The 24,358-nt window shown below is 34.6% G+C and overlaps 1 protein-coding gene across 1 annotated transcript in view; it reads left to right on the top strand.

The window, feature by feature from the left end:
- The window catches only part of LOC113072058 (RING-type E3 ubiquitin-protein ligase PPIL2-like), a 30,153-nt gene extending 6,000 nt beyond the window's left edge, over positions 1-24,153 (top strand). Inside the window, exons 9-20 of the mRNA XM_026245207.1 lie at positions 1,569-1,644; positions 2,038-2,198; positions 4,064-4,139; positions 5,365-5,471; positions 10,367-10,456; positions 10,636-10,669; positions 17,956-18,073; positions 18,560-18,616; positions 20,680-20,752; positions 21,121-21,183; positions 21,274-21,416; positions 22,977-24,153. Of these exons, the coding sequence (XP_026100992.1) occupies positions 1,569-1,644; positions 2,038-2,198; positions 4,064-4,139; positions 5,365-5,471; positions 10,367-10,456; positions 10,636-10,669; positions 17,956-18,073; positions 18,560-18,616; positions 20,680-20,752; positions 21,121-21,183; positions 21,274-21,416; positions 22,977-23,076 (1,098 nt within the window). The 3' untranslated portion in view covers positions 23,077-24,153. The remainder of the gene's footprint in view (positions 1-1,568; positions 1,645-2,037; positions 2,199-4,063; positions 4,140-5,364; positions 5,472-10,366; positions 10,457-10,635; positions 10,670-17,955; positions 18,074-18,559; positions 18,617-20,679; positions 20,753-21,120; positions 21,184-21,273; positions 21,417-22,976) is intronic.
- Positions 24,154-24,358: the final 205 nt, after the last annotated feature.

The raw sequence follows: 24,358 nt of genomic DNA, 5'->3' as shown, positions 1-24,358 counted from the left end.
TTATATCAGCATGGCTGTGATTTCATACAGATTTTAGTTTGAAGTTTGTATATGTCTTTGTGTCAAAACCTGTGCTTTTTGTGTGATTTGCAATGTTATGAAACGGCAATGTACAGTCTGTTCACATCCACAGTGATCACAGCTGTCGAGAGAGAGACAGACAGTCAGCCTAGGATCTGTTTTAGTTAACTATACGGATCCTGCAGTCATTTCATCGGGATGAACGTTAAAACACTGCTTCCACATGAGCCACATGTTAGCATATGATTTGTATTTTAAAATGTCCTTTTCATGACTAATGTCCCCATAAAACCTTTAAACCAACAAGGATACCAAAAGCTAGACAGAAATATCTGTAAAAATGTTTAAGTCAAAAATGAAGACTGCAATAAAGCACTAGTTGAGGACCTTCACATTTTATGAATAAAACACAGCACGTTTATGAATAGATGGTGTTAAACAGTACAGTAGCATATGGCGACTGTCTGAAGTTGTGTAAAGACTGACTTGTAAGTCCATTTGAGTGTAAAAAAAAATTCTATAAACTATGCATGGTGCTTAACATGTTAGGATCTGTGTTAAATAGGTCTTGTACAGTGGGTATAGAAAAGAATCATCCTGCTTTAAAATAATAACAAATTTTGTTGCTTTGCAATTTGAAATGAAGATGGACACAGTTTTTGTTTTATCCAGCTAAATTTACTCCGTGCAACTTATAACATCAAACTGGACTATATGGTATGTCTTTCCTCAGACAGGGAAACGTGGGCATGTGTGAAAGACTCTGTGTTTTCTGTGTGTGTTCATCTGACCTCCAGTGTCCTGTATCCATAGAAAGCAAGCAAGCCATGCTGTCCTTGCGTGGTTTATTTTAGCTCCGTGAGAGAGATGATGGCTGTTGGGGGAGGGGGTGGAGAAATAGAAATGGACTTGGAGTTATTTTGGGGTGAGATTAGGCCGTATGGCTGGGAGTAGGAGCTTTGGATGTGTCTAACCCTGGAGCTCGAGGAAGGGCAGGTCAGGGAGGTGATGGGCGGCAGGGTTTTCAGACAGACACCGAGATTATTTTTGGGAGCCATGTGGGGTGGGACACCAGGGGGAGTTTTAAAAGGATTGATGGAGGAATATTTGAAAAGAGAGCTGGTTGAGTGAGAGTTGAGCTGAAATAGCAGGACTGAAGCGGGCTGTGGTACAGTTTCACTGTCTGACCTATTTGGAACGGATACTATGGTGGGTCACACTAAGAGTGGAGGAGAGAGGGAGATGAGAAGGTCCTGAACTCTCTTTTGTTTGTGTGTGAGTGTGTTGCAGCAGCCAAGGTCTCAAACTGTCCCGCCAGCAACATTCCCACTAAACTGATAAAACTGTGCCAAAACAAATTCAGTTATTATGATCGTTTACTTGTCTTTCTATTTAGGGAAAAATTATGACATTAGCTGTTTTATAACAGTTATCCAGTCCTGAGTCGAGTACAGATTTCATTTGTTTCTATCACTTCATTTCTACATAGTTTGTCAACAAATCCGAAGATGTCATATAACATCTCATTTTGTCCTTTTATATCACAGGATCCTACCAATCTGGATAAATTCAATGTCTCTGACTTCTTCCATGTGAAAAACAATTTGAAAGTCCTTGACCCTGGTGAGTTAAGTGTTTTCAGTGCAGTTTGTTTTAACAAAGGTCTCAGGATTTTGGGAACAGCATACTGCTCTTAAAGTATGCAGTATATAGTGTGCAGATTTGGTTTTGCGGAAGTGTCACATGGTCTAAAATTAAATGAACATATTACAATTAATAAAAGCGAATTATAAAATATTGATTATAAAATATGTATATACTGTAATAGAAAGTTTGGATGTGCTTGCTTTGTGTTTGTGGAAACCGCGATTTTTTTTATTTCTATTTTTTAAGGAATACATTTATTTGATTAAAAAAATAATATTTCACATGCAAGGTAATCAGGTTTTTGTGGCTGTTGTATTGTATTGTGGAGATTTGTCACTTTTATAAGCTCCATTCTTTTATTGCCTACAGATGAGGAGAAAGCCAAGCAGAGCCCATCATACCATCTGAAAACCACAAACCTGGAGACGCGTGAAACCCTTGCAGAGCTCTACAGGGACTATAAAGGAGATGAGCTGTTGGCCTCCACTATGAAAGAGCCAGAAGCCAAAAAAACAGACAAGCTCAATGCTGTGAGTATTTGAAGATACTGCCTTTCTAGCTTTAGTTGGGGCAGATTCTTCTCTCTGAACTGTGTTCATTGATTCATTGATTCTTTTCTGTTTGTTGTCACTTTGATTACATCTGTTAATGGATCGAAAAATACTTGATTAACATTTGTATTCAGCAAGGACACGTTAAATTGATCAAAAGTGACAGTAAAACATTTGTTACTGAAGATTTGTTTTTAAAAAATGCTGTTATTTTTGAACTTTCTATTCTTCCAAGAATCCTAAAAAATATATATTAAATGGTTTCTGCAAAATATTAAGCAGCACAAATGTTTTCAGCCTTACCAATAAAACGAAAAGTTTTTTGAGCATCAAATCAGCATATTAGAATGATTTCTGTATGTCACACTGATGACTGAAGCTGAAAATTCTGATTTGCATCACAGGAATAAATTAAATTCTAAAATATATTGCATTAGAAAAGGGAACATTTTAATTGTAATAATATTTCAAAATATTATTTTTACTGTATTTTTACAATTAAATTAAGCTTTGTAAGTCTAAGAGACCTCTTTCAAAGCATTAAAAGAGCTCAAACTTTCAGCAGTGTAAGAATGGGTGCTAATGTGGTCTTCTTTGAGGTGTTTTGTGTGCAGTGCTGTTTGGGTCACAGTGAAGTATCTTGCTGTGTCTGTGTATGCGTGTATGAAGTGTGCATTACGAGGTGATTCGCCTCTCAGACTCTACCCCCATCACACAGCAACTGGAGCGGAAGAAAACGCCTCGCAGGATCCTCAACCGACCACATACACTTACAGCAAAAATGACAATTTCTTCTGAACGTCAAGTCAATTTTTTGCTTTTTTTTATATTTTTTTACTGATCTAAAATTAACATACCAATTACTCACTTCCTGAGAGACGGCACCAGATAGATACCTGGTATCTAAACAGTGAGGGTTTTTATTTTTTTCATACTTGATCTGTGATGGTTTTAAGTGCGTCTTTGGCCGTGTCTCAACTCTTCTCTTAGCCCAGGTTGAACTGTCTGCCCCCGTGCTTTTAGTTATATTAGCTTTGCTTGCTCAGCCCATTCACATTGCAGGCATTGAATGTAATTGGCTTGACTTTTGGCTTGAATGCCAGTCTATTTCAGCCCAAGTCATGCTGGATTGGCATTGTGACGCTGAAATAGACTGGAATCCTGGCCCACTCTCCTACTCATTAAGCTTGGCTATTTCTATGCCATACTAAGAAAAGTATGATATCCCAAAGATTAACTATTAGTATTACCATTCTGATTTCCATTTTTGAAGGCCAGAATTTCAACAAAATTGTATAGATTTAAATTAAATAAAATCATTATTCATTGTGCATTATGCTACAGAAATAAATACTACCTTAATGTGACTTAATATATTCATAATAAAAAGTGTTATTTTCATTTGTGATATTACACAATATTAATGTTTTACTATATTTTGATCAAATAAAAAAGAGCAAAAAAAGGGAAAGAGACGTAAATTATTATTTTAACATTAATTCCAATGAATACTGAAATGTAAAATGTTAAAGAAAAGCCCATTTTGTTCACTTAAGCTCAGTTGAGAAGAAGCATCTGCACATAGACCCATCCAAACGCACCTGAATTGCCCCACATGAATCAATAAAACAGATCCATATCTGTCCATATTCATAAACGTATCTGTCTTCACAAAGAATGGATGATAAAACACTTTTGTTAAGTGTGATGGGCACATTAGGAGGTGTCAGAGTGATGTCATGTATGTGAATATCATTTAGTTGTTTTGGATGTGGGTGTTCGAGCTTATTTTGTCTTATCTGGAGAGTCTTATCTGTTAAGCATGTCTGTCTCTCTTTCTCCAGGCTCACTATTCCACTGGAAGAGTGTCTGCCTCCTTTACATCTACAGCTATGGCTCCAGCCACCACCCATGAAGCAGGTAATGGAGCTAGAAATGAAACTTGCTATCCTTTCTTACTTGTACCAATTTTATATAAATCGGCTAAACATTTTAGCTTGCTCTTGTCACATTTGTGTGAAATATGCATCATGATGGCCAGGTCACACATTTCCTATTAGTCCTCTCAGGGTTTGTTACTACCCTCAGGCCATCTTAAGATGTAGGTAAGTTTGTTTTTTCATCAGAACAGATTTGGAAAAATTTAGTGAATGGGTGCCATCAGAATGAGAGTTGATAAAACATCGCAATAATCAACTAGTAATTCACACCAGTCCAGTCCATCTGAAGCTTGTGACCATCCATAATCCATAATAATGCTTCCTACAGTGAAAAAGTCCATCCCCATGTTGTTCTCTCTCATCAGAATCCACCGACATATTTCTTTAGAGATGTTTTGGACCGTTTAATCTGTGCATATTTCTCTCCTGATTCAGATGAGATGGAGAAAGCAATATTATGGACCGAGGACTCATATTTTACCCAGAACCAACCATTTGAAGTTAAATAATGATGGATTTGTTTATTAAAAATGCACAGCTTTTCGCTTTAGTAGATATTCATTGATAGACTGGAGTCGTGTGGATTACTTGTTTATTAATGTGGTGTTCTTATCAGCTGTTTGGACTCTCATTCTGACGGCACCCATTCACTACGGCATCCATTAGTGAGCAAGAGATGTAATGCTAAATTTCTCCAGATCTGTTATGATCCAAAAACGAATTCATCCACATCTTAGATGACTTGAGCATGTTTAGATTTTCAGCAAATTAGCATTTCTGGGTAAACCATTCCTTTAATGTCTACTCTATCCTGAATACATCTAGTTGTATCTAATATATAAAGTTGCTTTGAGTTCAAGTATCTGCTAAATGTGCAAATGTAAATGTCAACGTGACTGGTGATGCACACAACAAATAACATTATTTCCTATTTTGTTTATGCTGAGAAGAAGTTGCATGCATTTCATAACATTGCATCATTGCAAAACCTGAAACTCCTGGCAAGTGTTAGTATCTCATTTAGAATGAATCTGGTTTCTGTATACCTTGGGAAACCATCTGGCAGCTGTCAAATTGGTCTGGCATACCTGTTCATTCTCTTTCAAACTAGTATAAAGCTGTAAATGATACAAAAATGTTGTCAGTGCTATCCGCTGCAGAGTCCTTCATAAATGTAATGAATGAAAATATTTGTCTTATTTCAGATGCTATTTCTGATGATGCTGTCCGCTTCCAGTATGTTAAGAAGAAAGGCTATGTCCGCCTGCACACAAACAAAGGAGACGTGAATGTGGAGTTGCACTGCGATAAGGTAACGCAACGTGAAACGATCAAACACAAACCTTAGTATACCGTATTTTTCGGACTATAAGTCGCACCTGAGTATAAGTCGCATCAGTCCAAAAATACGTCATGATGAGGAAAAAAAACATATATAAGTCGCACTGGACTATAAGTCGCATTTATTTAGAACCAAGAACCAAGAGAAAACATTGCCGTCTACAGCCACAAGGGGTGCGCTATGTCTTCAGTGTAGACTACAGGAGCACTGAGCAGTATAGAGCGCCCACTGGCGGCTGTAGACGGTAATGTTTTCTGTTAGTTCATTTCTCTCGGTTCATGTCAAATTAATTTTGATAAATAAGTCGCACCTGACTATAAGTCGCAGGACCAGCCAAATTATGAAAAAAAAGTGCAACTTATAGTCCGGAAAATACAGTATTTAAGTATATGTGTTGGTTGACTTTTAAAGTGTTGTCGTTCCAATCCCATAAAACGCTTTGTTCGTATTCGGAATGCAATTTAAGATATTTTGAATGAAAACCTGGAGGCTTGAGACTGTCCCATAGACTGTCAAGTAAATAAGGGTGTTTCTACATGTATTTAGCTTTGATTTGAAATGAAAAAGAGTATCCTTGTGGTGAGGATGACACAGAAGAGCATACACAGCATGGTGATATGGAGTGACACTGAGGAGGACCGTTGATAAAGGAATTATTGAATCATTTTTTTTTTTTTTTTTCTTAGCTTACAAAAACTGTTCCCGTCGCTTCATATATCCCAGATTGCACATCTGATGGCAGATGTAGTATTGTGACGACGACTTTTCATACCTTTTATGGACCTTGACACTGTTATTTACTTGGTAGTCTATGAGACAGTCTCAAGCCTTCAGGTTTTCATCCAAAATATCTTAAATTAACGGAGCTTTTACTGTTTTGGAACAACATGGGGGTAAGTTATTAATGACAAAATATTCATTTTAGGGTGGAGTATCCCTTTAAGTCACGCTTTCATTGCATTAGATACAAAATATCAAAGCAAGTGGCATCTGCAAACAATTGTTGCTAGAGCTTCCCTCAAAATTAACTTCACATTTATGTGGCACTTTTACAATTATTTTTAATCCAAGGTCATGTTTTTGGATGTATGAAATCAGTTCCAATCAAGATTTTGCAGGAGTTCACTTTAAAAAAAAAAAGCAGCTTTTTGTTGGTCAATTCAGCAAATTCACATAATACATGTATACAATTCAACTCCAATTCAGACATTAAAACGCATACCTGCGCAGATATTTGTGGATTAAGCAGGGGTGTGTTAGCGGTGTGTAGTGTACTTTGCTCTCTGTGTGTGTGATTAGTGGTCTATAGGCCATCTTGTCTGTACATAATATATAATTCATTCATTCAGAATGCTCCGTCTCACTGACACACTTGCAACTGCTGACCTACATTGATTTACCCACTTTATTTTCTTTATTTCTCTGTTTTTCTTACTCTGCTCTGTTATAGTTTCCTGTTTGTTTTTGCTGTTAATGTTATACAGTCTCTCTGTGTCCTTTTCTAATGCATTTTCTCTCTTCTCGTTTCTTGGTGTCCTCTGTATCCCACTGAGCTTGTAAAATCATCTTTGCCATAAAACACTTCCTCAGAAACGATTCTGTTCGTTCTGGCCTTGCGCTGGCAGTAAAACTTACCCATAGTTCTCTCTCCTCAGCTGAGCAGATGCAGAGTCCCTGTTCTTATTTATGTGAGCGTGTGTGCCAGGTTCTCACTCCTGGGTCAGGCATGCACATCAATCACTTTATACCCATCAATTAGTGTTTTACTTTAACACAGCACAGGGGAATTTGAGAGCTTTTTCACATATATAATAATCACTTAAATATATATATATATATTTTTTTTTTTGCATTTTAACACTATTTTATCACTTTTATGAACACTTTGGCTCAGTCTTTAATTGATGCAGTGCACAAAAGCAGCAGACGGCCTTTACGAGGCTACAGGATAAAAGACTTAATTTGGTCAGACAATTCTTTGAACTTTATATTTAAATTTAATCTAAAGTTTAGGGAACATATTGTGAAAACTGAAGTACTTTGTGCTATTCAAAGTGTGCAGAGACAGCTATTAAATGCATCCACTAGTAGTGTGTGTGTGTGTGTGTGTGTGTCAGTGTGACTTGGGAACCAAGGTAAGTGCTGCCTAATGGACACAGAAACAGTATTTCATGCTCTTCATAGTGCTAGTATCTAGATGCTATTTTTGTGTCTTTTCAGTGGCAGTGTGCTTGTCAAATCAGGATAAAGAGGAGAGGTCACATTGATAAGAAAATTACCCTCTGCCTTTTTTCTTCCTCTCCTCCACTCACTCCCTCCCTTCTGTGGTTTGCTTTGCATTTTTGATGATTCTATTTGTGGTGCAGTGTTTACAAAGTAGTAAAGGCCTTTTTTACTGTAAGGGTAAGTCTTATGAAAGGACAAGAAAAATACCAAGATCATGTTCATATCTCACTCCAGAACAAAATTTAATTCTATTTTGGGCTATTTTGCTTTCCATAACAATTAAGACATTTTTTTTTTTTACTGTAATATAATCAGAAATACAGTACAATGGCTTTAAAATGAAACCCAATACAGTATTTAACCTATACAGTACATGCACATTACAATTTAAATATTTTTTATTGATGTATTTATTTATTCAATGTAGTAAAAATAATATTCATAATTTTTAATAAATAAAAATATATTTTTTATTTATGTATCTTGAATTACTATGAGAATTTAGCATTATGAGAATTTTGCGAGAAATGTGGTTGATAATTATTTTCAAAAAAAGGTATGCAATCCAAAACTCTCCAGAATTCTTTAATCCTCCTAAAATAGTCTTCATTTATATAAGCAAAATGATTCTTTTTTTATTTTTTTATTTGTCTATAAACCAGTGTCTCCTTGTCCAGGATTTACAGTTTACACCACATGATTGCAATTAGATTGAAACGTCATTGTGGACCGTTATGTAACACTGTCCGGTCTAGATGGAGCAGATGATTGAGATCTTACTTGACTGCTTTATTTTTGTAAGTGTTTTTTGTGTCTGTGTGCTTTTCATGCATATGTGTGTGGCATTGAAATGGGAATGTTTTTTTTATTTATTTTAAGTTTTGACATGCTTGACCTCCTCTCAGGGTGACTTACAAAACTTTAATGTGGAATTTTCTTCTGTCTTTTCTGAACACAAAATCAGTTTATTGACTCGCAGATGTTTTATTTGAAGAGAGGGATGTCTGATCGCCATAGAAACAAACACATAAACATGTACAGAGCATGAGAGGAAGCTACTGCTTAAACTTTCAGTGCCTTGGTTTTTTTAAACAACATCTTACATAAGCAAGCTGTTCACCTCCTGAATAACCTTACAGACTCATACATTCAAAGCTGCCAAATGTATCACTAACAAACCTAATTGTTTATTGATCTTTATAGCTCACAGACGGTCTTTTTAGGAGCACACAAGGGCTTGGTGAAAAGGGCTTGTACATATGTGAAGTAAAATAATTAAGTTATTATCTAAAATTATAGTTGACACAGCCCCTGTAATATTCATGAGTGATTCAAATCTGCAAGCTGCAGTTTCATTAATGTGAATGTTTAGCAGTCCTTTAATTGGAGACAGGCTTAAACTTATTGAAGACTGGTTTCACTTTGGTTGAATCTCATGAAGAAATACCATATATTTCACCTCTAATATCATAGCAAAAAAGGATCATTAAGAATTTTCTAAAATTATGCCATTATTTTTAAGATAACTAAGCACATTTTGTATAATATAATAATCCTCTTATCCAGATGTGTGTGTGTTAAGTTCAATGAATTAATCCATGATGTATATATACTTTTATGTATTTAATAATTATTGTAAATGTACCTTTTTTTTTTCTTGAACTATAGAAATGAGTTTTTTAATCATATTTATGTAGAGTTGACAATGTGAAAAAACTACATGAAAAAAATCCTAATGATCCTCATCCTTATATTTTTACATTTCTAATTTATTTTGTAATTTCATTTTTTTTTTTTTGCTAGTTTCTGCCCGACGCAGTTCTCATTTTCCAATTCTGTGGCACATTATTTAATTAGCAAATGCATTTGCATCCATTTTTTTGCGTCCACAGGCTTGCTTTTCCAAAATAGAAGTGTGTTCTGGTGCATTGTTGGTGTGTTGCTATTTTTAAGGAACTTAAATAGACAGACTCAAACCTGGTCTCAAGTCCTGTGCAGTATTGTTTCTTTGTTATTTAATGAGCGCGTTAGTAATATGTGCCTATAGGCAGGTGAACAACATGCTTACACTTTGCTTATTACACAAACAGGAACACGCATCAGCACACAAACATTTAAAATGAAAAGTTACATTATGCCATGTAAATATCGAACCCCCTATGGCGCAAGTGCAACTGGCTTTTAAAGGGGATAGGAGATGAGAATTTGATTGGTTTGTTGCATGTTGCGCCAAAAAAACACCCATTACTCATTAAGAGAATAAGAACAACCCGTTTAGACCATGCATCCTCATGGGCCGACCGATTTATCATTGTTAAAAACTAGCAAAAGTGGATTCGGACACAAGTGAACCAGCGCCGTGTGCTTTAGACCATGTTCTTAGATCGTTAAAATAGGCCCTTTTTCTGTTTCGAAATTATTTTAACTATTTACAATTTTCCTATTTCGTAGAGATTCAGTAGGTTCATATAGGAGTCAAAAGATCTTCAGAAGAGTGTTTTTGTTGATTGTCCTGATGTTGATTTGTAAATGAATCAATTTCTTCACACCTTCTTCAGTTTAGGGGCTGCTATTCAAGTGTCATCATATTGACAAAGAGTTTTCCTAAATCACATTTGCTGATGTGTTTTATTCCTTAGGTCCCCAAGGCTGGAGAAAACTTTATTAAACTGTGTAAGAAAGGATATTATGATGGCACAATATTCCACCGCTCTATTAGAAATTTCATGGTAAATATATTTTTCATCAAATTTCATTTTATTCATTTTGTAACTGAAGTAGTTTAGACATTTAAATTTTTCTGTCAGACTTGGAATTTTCCATGACATTGGAGTTCCCATAGATTTCAAGCCATTTAAAGCTATTGAATTACCATAAAATAAAAATATTTGTTATTTGTTCTTTTCAGATTCAAGGAGGAGACCCTACAGGGACTGGTACAGGTAATCATTTTTACATTAGTTCTGAATCATTTATCATTTTGATCACTCGTGTATAACTGTTCCAGCTCGGACTGTGATGATTATTTGCACAGTGTGTACATATACAATTCACAATTTACAAATTATGCCTTTAATGTTTTAGACTTTAGACTTGCATTAAAATCGAAACAATGTAAAGCCCCTGAACATGGAAACTAATAGAACTTTGGTATCGAATTCGAGTTTGTGTTTGCCCGAAAAGATAAATGTCATCATATATCCCGTTCTATGTTTTGAGAGGGCTTTGGGACACGAGCAGGACCGAGCCCACCTCTGTGTCTCATATCTCCAGATTTTCTCCAAATATTCACAAGTAATTGACACTTTGTAAATGGATAGAAAAGCTAATTATATCATGAGCAAGACATTTATATTGAAAGGGAAAGTGAAACCAGTGCACGTAAAATGCACTGCACTATGGAGCCCTCCACATGAAATATGGAAAAATAAATATTAAAATGTTCTCACAACTTTTTAATTTGTTCCTTTGACTTATACATTTGTGGCCATGTTTAATAAACTTGTTGCCTTGTAAGATTAAAACTAAGGAATGCATTAGTAGGCTCACAAATGATTAGTACAAATGGCTAATATTTTACTATAATTTGTAAATTTATAATAATAAATAAACATAAAAATTAACTTTTTTAATGTTAATGAAAATACAGTAGTTCATTGTTAGTTCATGTTAATTCACAGTGCTTTAACTAATGTTAACGAGCACAACTTTTGATTTTAATGATGCATTAATACATTTTGAAATTAACATTACCTAAGATTAATAAATGCTGTAGAAATATTGTCCATGTTAACTAAAGTAGTTAAGTAATGTTGACTAATGAACCGTATTGTAAAGTGTTACCAGCTTTTTTTCTAGTAATTAAAAATAAAACAAATAGGCAGAATAGAAGTAGAAAAGAGAGTGCTAGTGTTAGATGGTCAAGGTTTTTTTAATAGTAAATAAATAGAAAACAAGTAGGTTGAATAGAAAACAGCATAGAGAGTGCTAGAGTTAGAGGGTCAAGTGTAGATGGAAGAGGTAATAACAGTAATGTCTAATTTGTCTTAAATCTTTTGTTGCATAGGCTGACGTTTACTGAAAGAAAAAACGGTTAGACTTACGATGTTTTCTCTAACAGTTTAAGTGACCCACCTGCAGAACACAAAGCCATGTTCGCGTAATTTAAATCTCTGGGTTCGCGTCCCTCTCTCGTGATTCGCCATGAATCCAAATGTTTCAATGGTCGTGATGTGGCAGTCTTCAGACTTTGTTTGGAAAAGTGTGAGCAATTTTGCTATTTAACATGTCTTTTACCAGGAAAGCGCAAGTAGAGCCTTGTTAGAGTCTTGTTTTCATTCACATCAAATTAAAAATGGCATCTACCTTCACCAAAGTGCAAAATACATTGAATGCGTGGTTTTAGTTACAAGTATAAGCCAGTTGGATGACTCGTGCACATTTTTGTGATTCTTCGAGTGGAAGCAGTTATTGGAAGTTTAGTCTTTCATCAAAACATCTGCTCTTGCCAATTTTATTTTATATTCAGTTTCACTTTATTACTTTCTCAAACTTTGGGCTGAGCTTCCGTCAGAACATTAAACTGAATGGCTTTTTTGATGCACATTTGCAAGGGATGTTTTCCTGTGGTCATTAAAAGGTGGAGGTCTAACTGAGAAACAGAAAGAGTAAGAAAGGATTGGAGTTAATGCACTTTACCCCATGTATCTAAATTTCAGTCCCATAAAAAAAGCACCAGCCTCACCTGAGACCCTTGCGTAAAAAGAAGGATTGAGAGCAAGAGGAAGTGAAGGAAATAAACCGACAGATTTTTCATGAACAGAGAGCCGTTTTAAAATGTTGAACTTGAAGGTATTAATCTTGCAGTCATTCTCTTGCTTATATTATCATGCACATTGAGGTTATATATGCACATACAAGGTTAGCTATTGAATTTGACCTAAAATAGATGCAAATAAGAGGGAGAGACATTGCATCGAAAGTGCTTTTAGTCGCATGAGTGGGACGGAGTGTAAATGACCGTTCACAGATGTTAGGGAAGAGCATCAATCCTCTGTGATGCATCTGCATATGCTTGTGATAATCTGTCAGAATGGCAACAATTATGCAAATATATTCTCTTGATTATAATAGTACAATAGTTAAAGGCACATGGCCATTTTTTTTTTTTTTTTTTTTTTTTTTGAGGAATAATTCACACAAAAATGAAAATTATTATTCTGTCATTATTTGCTCACCATTGTTTCATTTCATGTCTCTATGACTGACTTATGAACACAAAAGGAGAATTTTTGAATATATATATATATATATATATATATATATATAAGAAATAAAATTAACTTTAACTGAAATTAAATAAAATGCAATAATAACAAATAAAAATGTAAGTTGAAGTGCTGAAAGAACTAAAATGAAAAACAAATAAGATAAAAAAAATAAAATCTAATTCCAAATAATAAACTATAATAGAACAACACTGGATCCAGTTAATTGGACTGGTTTGATTCTTGAGTTTAACTGACTGATTGTCATCTGGACACAATGAATAACGGCTTAATTGAAAAATAGATAATAGTAACCAAATTATCAAATTGTTTTGTGGATGCTGCGAACAGTGTTAATTTTGACACGAAATTTTAATTTAGTTTTAGTCTTAGTCTTTTGACTATAATTCTTTTTAGTTTTAGTCAAGTTTTAGTCATCTGATTTGTTTTAATTTTAGTCTTATTTTAGTCGACTAAAATTGCTTGGTATTTTAGTCGACTAAAATTGCTTGGTATTTTAGTCGACTAAAATTGCTTGGTATTTTAGTCGACTAAAATTGCTTGGTATTTTAGTCGACTAAAATAAGACTAAAATCAATAACAGATTTACTAGACAATTTTTTACAGCTGGTATAGGAAACAAACTTAACCAAAATATATAAAACACAAATTCAACTTTATTTCAACATAACTGTGTCTTTATTTCGATTCAAAAGCTTTTATGCAGCAACAAACACTGTCATGATAATGTAAACAATAACTAGCTGCCAATTGACCATCAATAAAAGAAAAATAACGTTAGGTCCAGGACCTTAAAGCTTACAGCTGAGCTGAACAATAAGTGCATACATTTAAAGTAAACATCTAATAAGTTGGCAGCTAGGTGGATAAAAAAAGTAACAAGATTTTATAAGGTATTCATTTGTCTAGCAATATTGTATGTTTTAAATACTACAATATTGCTAGATTTGTATGTATAATGATAGGATGTGAACATTCATGTTTCACATGACTAATATAGAAATATTTGTGATATTGTCAACAAGTAGAACATTATAAAATATACTAAACATTAGTATTAATCAAATGTATTTATCATGATATTACGTATTAGTATTGTGCTCGCATCTAATTTGAAGAAGGGGCTATTTTACAGTACTTTTCAGTTCGTAATATTTAATGCTACAACATCTACGCACTGCACTATTCCAATTTTGCTTAGCTCAATAAACAAAAGAACATCGTTGTGAAATTACATTTGAGAAAATGTCCGGGTGGCTCGTCTGTAAATGTCTTTTCAAATTGGTTGTGTTCTTGCCACGAATGAGCGCTCCGCGTGCTTTACACTTTGTTTTGTTTTGTTCGTCGTCAAACGTGAAGTGAGCTGTTGACATTTTGTCGCTCTTTTAGACAGTAGGGACTTTAAGCAACAGCTGCGAATGGAACGGCTACAGCGACCGGAAGTTTGCCGTCACACCGCTGTAGCCAAGAACGTAAAAGTCACTAAGCAACGGTAAAACAGAACAGCGCAACGCAGCATTAATTCATTTATTGAGATCCAAAAAAATATATAATTTAAAAAAGAAGGAGAAGGATTGCTTTTGGCGTTAAATGACAATCTTTTGTCAGAAGAGGAGTTTTTAATATTGTATGATGTAAATAAGTCTAAAAACATAACATTTATTTACCTAACCTCTCACGTTGTAGCGACTCTGGCAAATCAGCTGTTCTCCCGTAGTAGACCGTTAAATTAGAACGCCACAAAGTAGCAGTTAAATTCGCGCAGGCGCAATACAACGCCAGAATGGCGTTGCCGTTCCACCAGAGGCTGTTGCTTAAAGTCCCTATCACCTCTTCGAATGCCGACTTCCCGGGAGCTCATAAAAACTGAAAACCTTCGCTTCACGTCTCAATAAGTCAGGCTCTGATTGGTTCTCTTCTCTCATGCAGTCTGTTCTGTTTTGCCGGTTCTTTTGCTCATTCCTCGCATCTCTCCCGTCTGCTGATTTGATTTTCGTCACAGTCTATTTTCGTCTCGTCCTTTATTCGTTGACGATAATGTCAATCAATTTAGTCATAGTTTTAGTCTCCATCAGTGCCTTCTATTTTAGTTTTCGTTTCGTTTTCGTCTGCAAAAATATATTCGTGACGAAAATAATGACGAAAATATTTAGTCAACGAAATTAACACTGGCTGCGAAGTCATGAGTGTGACAAATCACACAATGTTGTTTTGAAGAGAGGCAGCGTTCTGTAATAATGGTGTGCTATTCAGCTGTGGATGAATGTGCAGTGATTATGATTCTCTAGGTTTCTTCTACAAAATTAAATGAAGGCTTCTTACACAGCAGTTTGAAGACATCACAACTCACACTACTGTGCGTGAATGAGTGTGTGGATATAAAGATCTGTATACAAAAAGGAAAAGATCATAAAAATCTTTCCCATATGAAAAAGAATATATATATATTTTAAAAAGTAGATAATTTTAAAGCATATATATTTCAAACCTTAAATACCTAGTTTTGCGGTGCTCATTGGCTGTGATTTTCTTATTTAAAATTACAGCAATCATATGACTGGGTTTTACATCAATTGCCGGTTATTCAGATTAAACACATTTAATTGTATATTTCCATCTGCTATAATTTTCTGTTAGTCACTGCAGACTCAAAACGTCAATGTCGTAATTCAATCTTGAATAGATTTCCTTTGCATGAAATTTATTTTTTATGTATGGGTCGAAGGACCTGATTTATTATTTATTGTATTATTTTTTAAGTAATTAAGTTGTAATATTAAAAGTAAAATATTAATAATAATAATATTAATAAAATAAGAATTATTACTATTCATTTGTCTCCAAATAATTTGAAATGTATAATTACATCACTTGCTCACCAGTAGATCCTCAGCAGTGAATGGGTGCCGTCAGAATGACAGTCAAAACAGCTAATAAAAACAAAAAATGACATTAAAACAACTCCAGTCCATTAATTAACATCTTGTGAAGTGAAAAGCTGTGTTTGAAAGAAACCAATCCATCATTAGGACATTTTAACTTTAAACCATTTCTTCCAGCTAAATCAGGAGATTCTGGGGAAATAAATGCACAGATCAAGCACTGTTAAACAAATGTGTTGGTGGATTGAGAAGATTATTTTAGCCAGGAGCGATGGTTTAAAGTTAAAATACTTTGATGGATTTGTTTTCTACTTGTGGATTATTGTGATGATCTCATTAGCATGAAATGCTAAATTTCTCCAAATCCATTCCGATGAACAAACAATCTCATCTCCATCTTAGATGTCCTGAGGGTGAGCAGATTTTCAGCAAATTTTCATTTTTGGCTGAAATATTCCTTTAATGGAAATCAATTAGGCAACATCTATTATGAACTTGGCCCATTGACTGTTGTCTAAATACTCTGTACTGATCCACAGCAGACCACAGATGCTTGGATTTAACCTTCTAACTCTGGATTTGAACATTTTTTGAATGTGGTATTTTAAGTGTTCAAAATTATTAAATGAATTCCTTGTTGTTTTTAATCTTGGTAGCCTTATTTTGTCCGGTTGATTTTCATCCTCATTTCTTTCCTCCCAAGTCAGTGGCATGGGATAGAAAAGTCAGTACGATTATAAATTATGCAAAGATGTCACCTGGGGAAAGTTTATGAGGGTGTGCAAGTTTTCAAAGGCAGATTTGTGCACCATACAGCCATCGCTCCACAGCGACACCAGCTGCTGGACGTTAAACTGCTTCCTGCTCTGCTCCAGCTAGAATCACGTGCCACTGCTCTTTGAGAAGTATAAAAAACTCACGTGATTGTGTGAATTCAGTAGGTGCGGGTGTCTCAGAACACCAAATTGTGGAAAATTTGTCCTAATCTTGCATTTGAGCAGTCTCGTGCCAGTCTCTGCATGCAAACGCACACACACACACACACACACACATGATCGCTCGCTGAGAGAGCTGCATCCAGCAGAGCTTTTGATTGAGCGTGATGAAGCGTTAATTAGTGTACCTGATTTGGAGGCCTTTGGCACGAGGTGTTTGTTTATGGTGGGAGAAGACGGCGCATGGTGCCTGTGCCTGGGGCACTGGGTTAGTGATTTTATAAATGATTTGAAGTGATTCAAAAAGACAATCTAGGTCAAGCTCCGCTGAACTGCTTTAATAGTTCAGTGTAAAATCTATGGGAAGAATTAAATAGCCAGACTGCTTCATTACTTACTAATGCTCAAAAGATATCTGTAAGATTTATTTTATGTTTTTGAAAAAAGACTCATGTGCACAAAGGCTGCATTTATTTATATTACTACATTATCACAAATATTTTCAATTTTTATTGTATTTTAAAGCGTAATTTAATCCTGTGATGCAAAGCTGAATTTCTCTTCTGCATCATACAGTCTTCACTGAGTCACATGATCCTTCTGAAATCTTTTGAAACGTTGTAAATGTCTTTACTGTCCAGTTAAGTAATTTAAAAAATTTTTTGTAGAATATTGCTTATTCTTAGTGTTTAAGATTTCACAAACCGCTAAACCTACTGAACTTCAGTATGTAAATTGTCCCACCACAATTTATACATTTTGCTGCAGACGTGAATTTATCCTCAAATTTATCCGTGTGGCTTTATTTAGAAATGTGTTCACAATATCATGAGTTACAACATTGAATAAGGGATTTGAGCTATATAAGGGGACCAGTATATGTTTTGCATTTTTGTTTAGTGCCACTAGTGTCATAGAAATGACACTTCACTTTTAAACAGGTGTGTAAAGCTTGTGTTTTTGTGTTGTGCTGGATCACTGCTTTTGTTCTTCCTCTGTAATTATACCAGACTGCAGATGTGATGCTGCATACAGCAGGGTTGTTATCAGCGTGTCATGATGTGTTACATCTCATACTCCCCATTGTGTTTAATATCCATATTTCTGTTGTTGTGTGTATTAGGAGGAGAGTCTTACTGGGGGAAGCCATTCAAGGACGAGTTCAGGCCCAATCTGTCTCACACGGGTCGTGGTATTCTGAGCATGGCTAACTCAGGACCCAACACTAATAAATCCCAGTTGTGAGTAAATGTTTCATCTGATCATAACAGTGACTGGATTAATATCAAACGCTCTGTTTAGAAATCGTTTTAAACCTATGAATTAATTCAGCCTGAGTCTTTTAACACAGACTCTGTTCAAACTTTCTATCACTTTAACCTGATGTCTGCTTTGGGTTTTTCATAAACCTTTTTAACAGAAGATTCTGTTTTAAATATTGACCCTTGACACTGCTAGAATTTTCTCTATTCTAAAAATAACCAGCACCTATGATGTCATTCTGATATTTGCATACTGGATTCTGGTTGGTCTTGTCTTTCTTGTACTACTTTAACCCTCGGTGGCCAGCAGTAACAAATGGGAGGAATCAAAGCCTTAATTGACCTGAAAATTCAACATTATTTTTGTTGCCTTTGTAAGCACTGATGTTTAGATCATGAAATGCAAATATAGGTTAAGTATGAAATTGCCCTTACAAAAAACTTTTTTTGTTTGTTTACTTTCAGCTTTATAACATTTCGCTCATGCACATACCTGGACAGAAAGCACACTGTGTTTGGAAGGTAATTTTATTCATGGATTTATTTGTTTTCAGTAATGGCACATTCACAGTCATGTCACATTCATCAGGGCAGAACTAAATAAAAACATTTTTTATAATAATAAATAAAAAAATAAAGTTTTATGATCACTCTTTTAAAAATAAATAATTTTTCTAAGGTTTTTAATTTTTTTATAAGTGTTTTAGGTTTGCCCAATTAGTTGAATAAATAATTAAATTGTGAATTGTTTCCTGTAAAAAAATAACGTAATACTAAAAATAACTGACAGCGATATCAATCATGAATCTCTAAACTACAGTTAAAAAATTTTTTTTTCCTTTTTTTAATTCTTTAGAAAGTTTTCTATGCTCACCAAAGTTGCATTTATCTAATATAAAATAAAAACAGTAATATTTTTAAATATAGTATTATAATTGAAAATAAAAAAATTTTCTATGAAAATATTTATTTTAAAACGTAATTTATTCCTGTGATATTAAAGCTGGATTTTCAGCATCATTACTCCAGTCTTCAGTGTCACATGATCCTTCAGAAATAGCTTTAATATGCTAATTTTAGTGCTCAAGAAATAATAATTTATCATCATCAATGTTGTAAAGAGTCGTGCTGCTTACTATATTTGTGAAAACTGAAAGTTTATAATTAAAGAATTTAAAAAAAAATCAAAGAATAGCATTTATTTGAAATGCACATCTTTTTAATATAAATGTTTTTACACGCACTGTTTTGATAATTTTAATGTTAATTTCTTTATAAAAAAAAAAACAACAACATTTGAATGGTAGTATATGTTTATCTTAAAATGCATGCGTGTTTGTGTATTTGTGTAGAGATTGTGTTCATTACAGTGATTCCAGTGTAGGTTAAATTGTAAATTTCTCATTTGGTCAGCTTTCTCTGTGTGAATCCCTTCCTAGGGAAAAGCATGTCTGCTATTGAATCAGAACATTCCAGCACACACGCATACACAAACACACACACACACACACACACACACTTGCACTTTGAGGGAAAGTCTTGCCCATTTGGCATGGAGTCGAAATCCTTGGACTCTAGCTGTGGAATTCAGAGGCTTGTCAGCATAAGCCTGAACCAAACTTCTGTGCACACTCACATGCATCTCTCAGTCTGTGTGTACTTACTGAGCATGTGCTGTGAGAATGCACACACACACACACACACACACACACACCCCTCGACCCTCAGCCCTAGGGCTAACCTGTTTAATAGGAACAGCTGAACAAAGAGAGAAAGTTCACAGTATGTGTGCATATAGATCCAACACAACCAAAAAGATAAATGGGGCATCAATTACCGATCATTTACATGTTGTAGATTTATTAATTGGTTAATTGCTAAAACGATTGCTAAAAATGATTATAGAAGCACAATTTTTCAAATCTTCTGAAGCCATATTATATATATATATATTGTTTTTTTTTTCTGAAACCCAGTTTCAATATTTGCAAGATTAGCAGCGACTTAAAAGCCAATTTATTTAATATTTATATATATATATATATATATATAGTATTTAATAATTTGAATTTTATTTTCAGTTTTTGTCATTTATATGCTTGTCATTTTTATTTAGCTTTACTTTATTATTATTTCAGCTTTAGTTTGACTAATTTTAGGATTTCAACTTAAGTTTATTTGTTACATTGGCAGAGCAACATTTCTTATTTTCATGCAAGTATGGATTTTCATGTTTTTTTGTTTTTCCTTGAAATGAAAATGATTTATAGATAAATAGCTTCAGTTAACAATAACAAACCTTTTAAAAGCTGTTGTATGATTTCAAAAGACTTAAAATATAGCATAATTTTCCATGCTTTGGACCTTTTTTGTTGTTCTTGTAGCATAACGGCTCAAGATGAGGATAAATAAATTTTTGGTTTTGTTGTTACTTTAAAAGAAAAGCTGAAGATTGTAGGCTACAGTGAGAGAGTTTGATTCAGTCTCATTAGAGATATTATCACCACTTGGCCCTAAATAATACCTCATTTACTCTTTGCAGCAGGATTTTAATAGGATTCTGTCCCTCTCTTGCTCTCTTTTAGAGTGGTTGGTGGTTTGGAGACCCTCCAAGCGATGGAGAATGTTGAAAGCAATCCAAAGACAGACAAACCCAAGGTTCAGAAGCCACTTATTTCCCTTGTGTAGCATCAGAAATGTACGATTCGTTTACACAAGTGTGTGTCAGCGGTCCAGGGCTGTGCGTGCTTTATGTTGACTCATGGTACCTCCTGTTTGTTTCGATTTTTCCACCTGCTGTCAAATCCCACAGTGCCAAAAGAGCAAATAGTCCAATTTAAAACGGCAGAATTTCCACTATTTTTGTCGTCTTCATGTAAAATGTTAGAGCTTGGGGCAGAAGAATGTTTGACATTTTGCTTCGGTGCTTTTTGTTTTTCCTTTTAAAGATTTAGATTTTTGAAAAGGTAACAGCATGCTAATAGGTGAAGTGTTTTCTCTTACTCTTTTTCTCCTTCCATGATCAGTCTGAGATAAAGCTGCTGAGTGCTACAGTATTTGTGGACCCGTATGAGGAAGCCGATGCACAGGTAAGAATTTGTATGCATGTATGCAATACAGTATCATATTTGTTGTGTTTTCATGCCATGCTGTTGATGTGACACTGTGTGTGTGTTTAGATTGCAGCCGAGCGAGAAAAGGAAGCACAGAAACAGGAGGAAGAGAGAGCGCAAACTTCTGCTTCAGTCAACAGGGCAAAAACAGAGGACAAGCCTAAAACCTTCAGACCAGGAGTGGGCAAATACATCAACACCGCTGCCACGTGAGTTCACACGCACACACACACACACACACACATCCGGGATGATGCGAGCAGTTGAATACGAAAACGGTTTAAAATGATACGATTTGATAGATTTTTGTTATATTGCGAGATATTGTATTGATTTTTTTCAGTTGAATATCCACAAATACTTCTCTTGCAACAGTGAGGAGGTTATTTGATCATTACTGAGGTAATACATATGAGTTACATTACCAGAAACTCTCCTGCAAGCACAGAAATGATTCATACATACTCTGTTGGCTTTCAAAGTCTGAATTTTTCTCTGGTAATTCTCATCTTTATCACAAAAAAAAAAAACTTTTCATGTAAAGCGATGTTTTGTCTGATTTCTAAAAAGAAATGTTATTTGTTGTTATTTATCAAAAGGTTATAGGATTTCAGCATTTTCACGATTTATACTCTGACTTTGTATTCTGTCTTTGTAATGATAGATAGATAGATAGATAGATAGATAGATAGATAGATAGATAGATAGATGGACAGATACTAGATTACTACAGTATTTTGGCCAGTGTTTACCATGGTTAATATTTTTGTAATTGTACAGATGGATGATTCTTATATAAAGCTGCTCTGATGGTAAATGAGTGTGTTTGTGGGTGTCACTAGTGAGGGGTTTGGACTCAAGATATCAGCACGGTTTACTGAGAACAGCAGGAGATCATTCTAATTATCCCTCACAACCCCACTGCTTCTCACACACACACACACACACACAGATGATTACCTGATGGGAACAGCGCCATTTATCACATGCACAAGCTGCCTGCAAGTATTATGAAAAAATATACTTTTTAAATTTCATTTTGAGTTTTTGCTTATCACAAACAAACATGGGGTTCAGATAATTAAATGAGCTCAAAATAACTGACAATTAAGATTCTACTAGAGGAATTTAGAAAATGAGTAAGAAAAGATATTTAAAAAAAATTATAAAAGGATAAATGATTTTTATTTTTGTTGTTTTTTGAATGTTTTAAATATGCAAATATATGCAAATGAGAACAATCTGCCATGTATTTCGTTTTTTACCATTTCAATACTTTGTGTATTTTAGGTATGTCTTATTCTTGTCTTTTATTTATTTTTTTTTACTTTAGTTTATTATTTATACTTTTTTAAATATCGCATGAGATTCTTTCATATTGTAGGTTAAAACTGATTTAAAGATACCATAAAAGACTAATTACTACTGAAAGTGTAGGTTTTTATTTTCACTCTTTCTGTGAACCTTCGGTTTAAACAGGCTACTGTACCTTTAAGAGCTTACTTTGTAAGGGACTTCCATTGTCATTGGCTAAACTCTTTGCGTGTGAAATGATGAGTAATAGCGTTTACATTCAAGTTCCAAATTTGCTGCGGTTTCATTCAATAACAGCTTTTTTCATTTTTTTTTTGCAAATCCTGGATTTATATTGTGACCGATTCACAAAACATTGTGCTCTGAAACTTGCCAGACAAACTGCTGAGGCTAGACTCACATAATCACTACTGAATCAATTACACAAACCTAATTAACTTTAATATCTTCATCAGGAAACATTCCCGCCCAGATGGTGAAAAACCCTCCACAAGTGAAGCTCCTGCCAAGAGACCCAAAGGCAGAACAGGTTTTGGAGACTTCAGTTCCTGGTAGAAGCACGGCACCGTCCCTCTTCACGAAGAATGATTGTGGGTAAATTGAGATATTGGACTTATCTTACTCTGTGCAGACCTTTTGGGTTTTCCCCTTTATTGTTTTTATTTTGAAAGTTGTTGTATTTTTAGCTAATAATGTGCATGAATTTAGTTCATGTGCAGTCAAGTCTTTCTTTATATTGAGCCCTGTAAATAATTATTTTGTGCATATTAAATGACTTCATCTATGCATTAATAAATGCAATTTGCTAAACGTTTGGCTAGTTCATGCTTGAATGTTTTTATTTTTGTTTGTATGGTATGGAAGCCCATTGCTGACTTATTTGTTTTGCCGAAAAAGAAAAACAAACAAAAAAATCTTATTGCGACTTTATATTTCACAGTTGCTGTAGACTCACATACTGTGAGTCAGTCTTTTCTAGGGCTGCGCCGATCACGATTGGCCGATCGTTATGCGCATCTTGTTTATTTGCGCATCTTCTCAGTTAACAATGGCTCTATGTGAAATCAGGCACCTGATGGAATTTACCGCTTATTAGAGAACCGGCTTTACTGACGAGATGCACATAACGATCGGCCGGAGCACCCCTAGTCTTTTCCTCGTCTTCATTTAGTGTTTTGTCATTGTGTGCTGGTATTGTGGCATTGTGCTTGTAGATATAGTTCTCCAGTGGGACGTTCCATTCTGATTCATCCACAAGTTCCAGAATGGGGCATGGAATGTTTTTGTAGTTTACACAATAGAGCATTTCTCTTCTTGTTGATGTGATTTTGAATGTCTTTTTCTGGAGCGGAGTTTCCTGTGCTTGCTTGCTTTGTTCTTGACTGTTCTTGCTGAGTGTGTAGGTTTATTCGTTTATTTAGCTGCTAAGACCCAAGTGTATTTCATACGACCCCAGAGGCCAATTACACAAGCTTAGTGTTTCCGATGTTGCCTCTTTCACTTCCTTCTGTTGGACGAATCTCAGGTTTAAGGTCATTCGTTTTTTGTTTTTTTTCTTTATTCAGCAATGACAGTTTGATGAAACATGTAAAGACATTTATAATGTTATAAAAATAAAAAAAATCGCAAAAATGTTGTTGTTATTTTTTTTTATTATCGAAGAATACGTAATACATTAATTGTAGTTTACACAAAAAAATTTCTAAAACTGATCATTAGAAATGTTTCGTGAGCAGAAAATCAGTATATTAGAATGATTTCTGATGGATCAGGTGACACTGAAGACTGGAGTAATGATGCTGAATATTCAGCTTTATCATCACAAAATAAATAACAT

This window comes from Carassius auratus, chromosome 5 (assembly GCF_003368295.1).
Source record: "Carassius auratus strain Wakin chromosome 5, ASM336829v1, whole genome shotgun sequence".
Taxonomy (NCBI): Eukaryota; Metazoa; Chordata; class Actinopteri; order Cypriniformes; family Cyprinidae; genus Carassius; species Carassius auratus.
The sequence above is the reverse complement of the archived record's forward strand: the minus strand, read 5'-3'. Positions and strand labels throughout refer to the sequence as shown.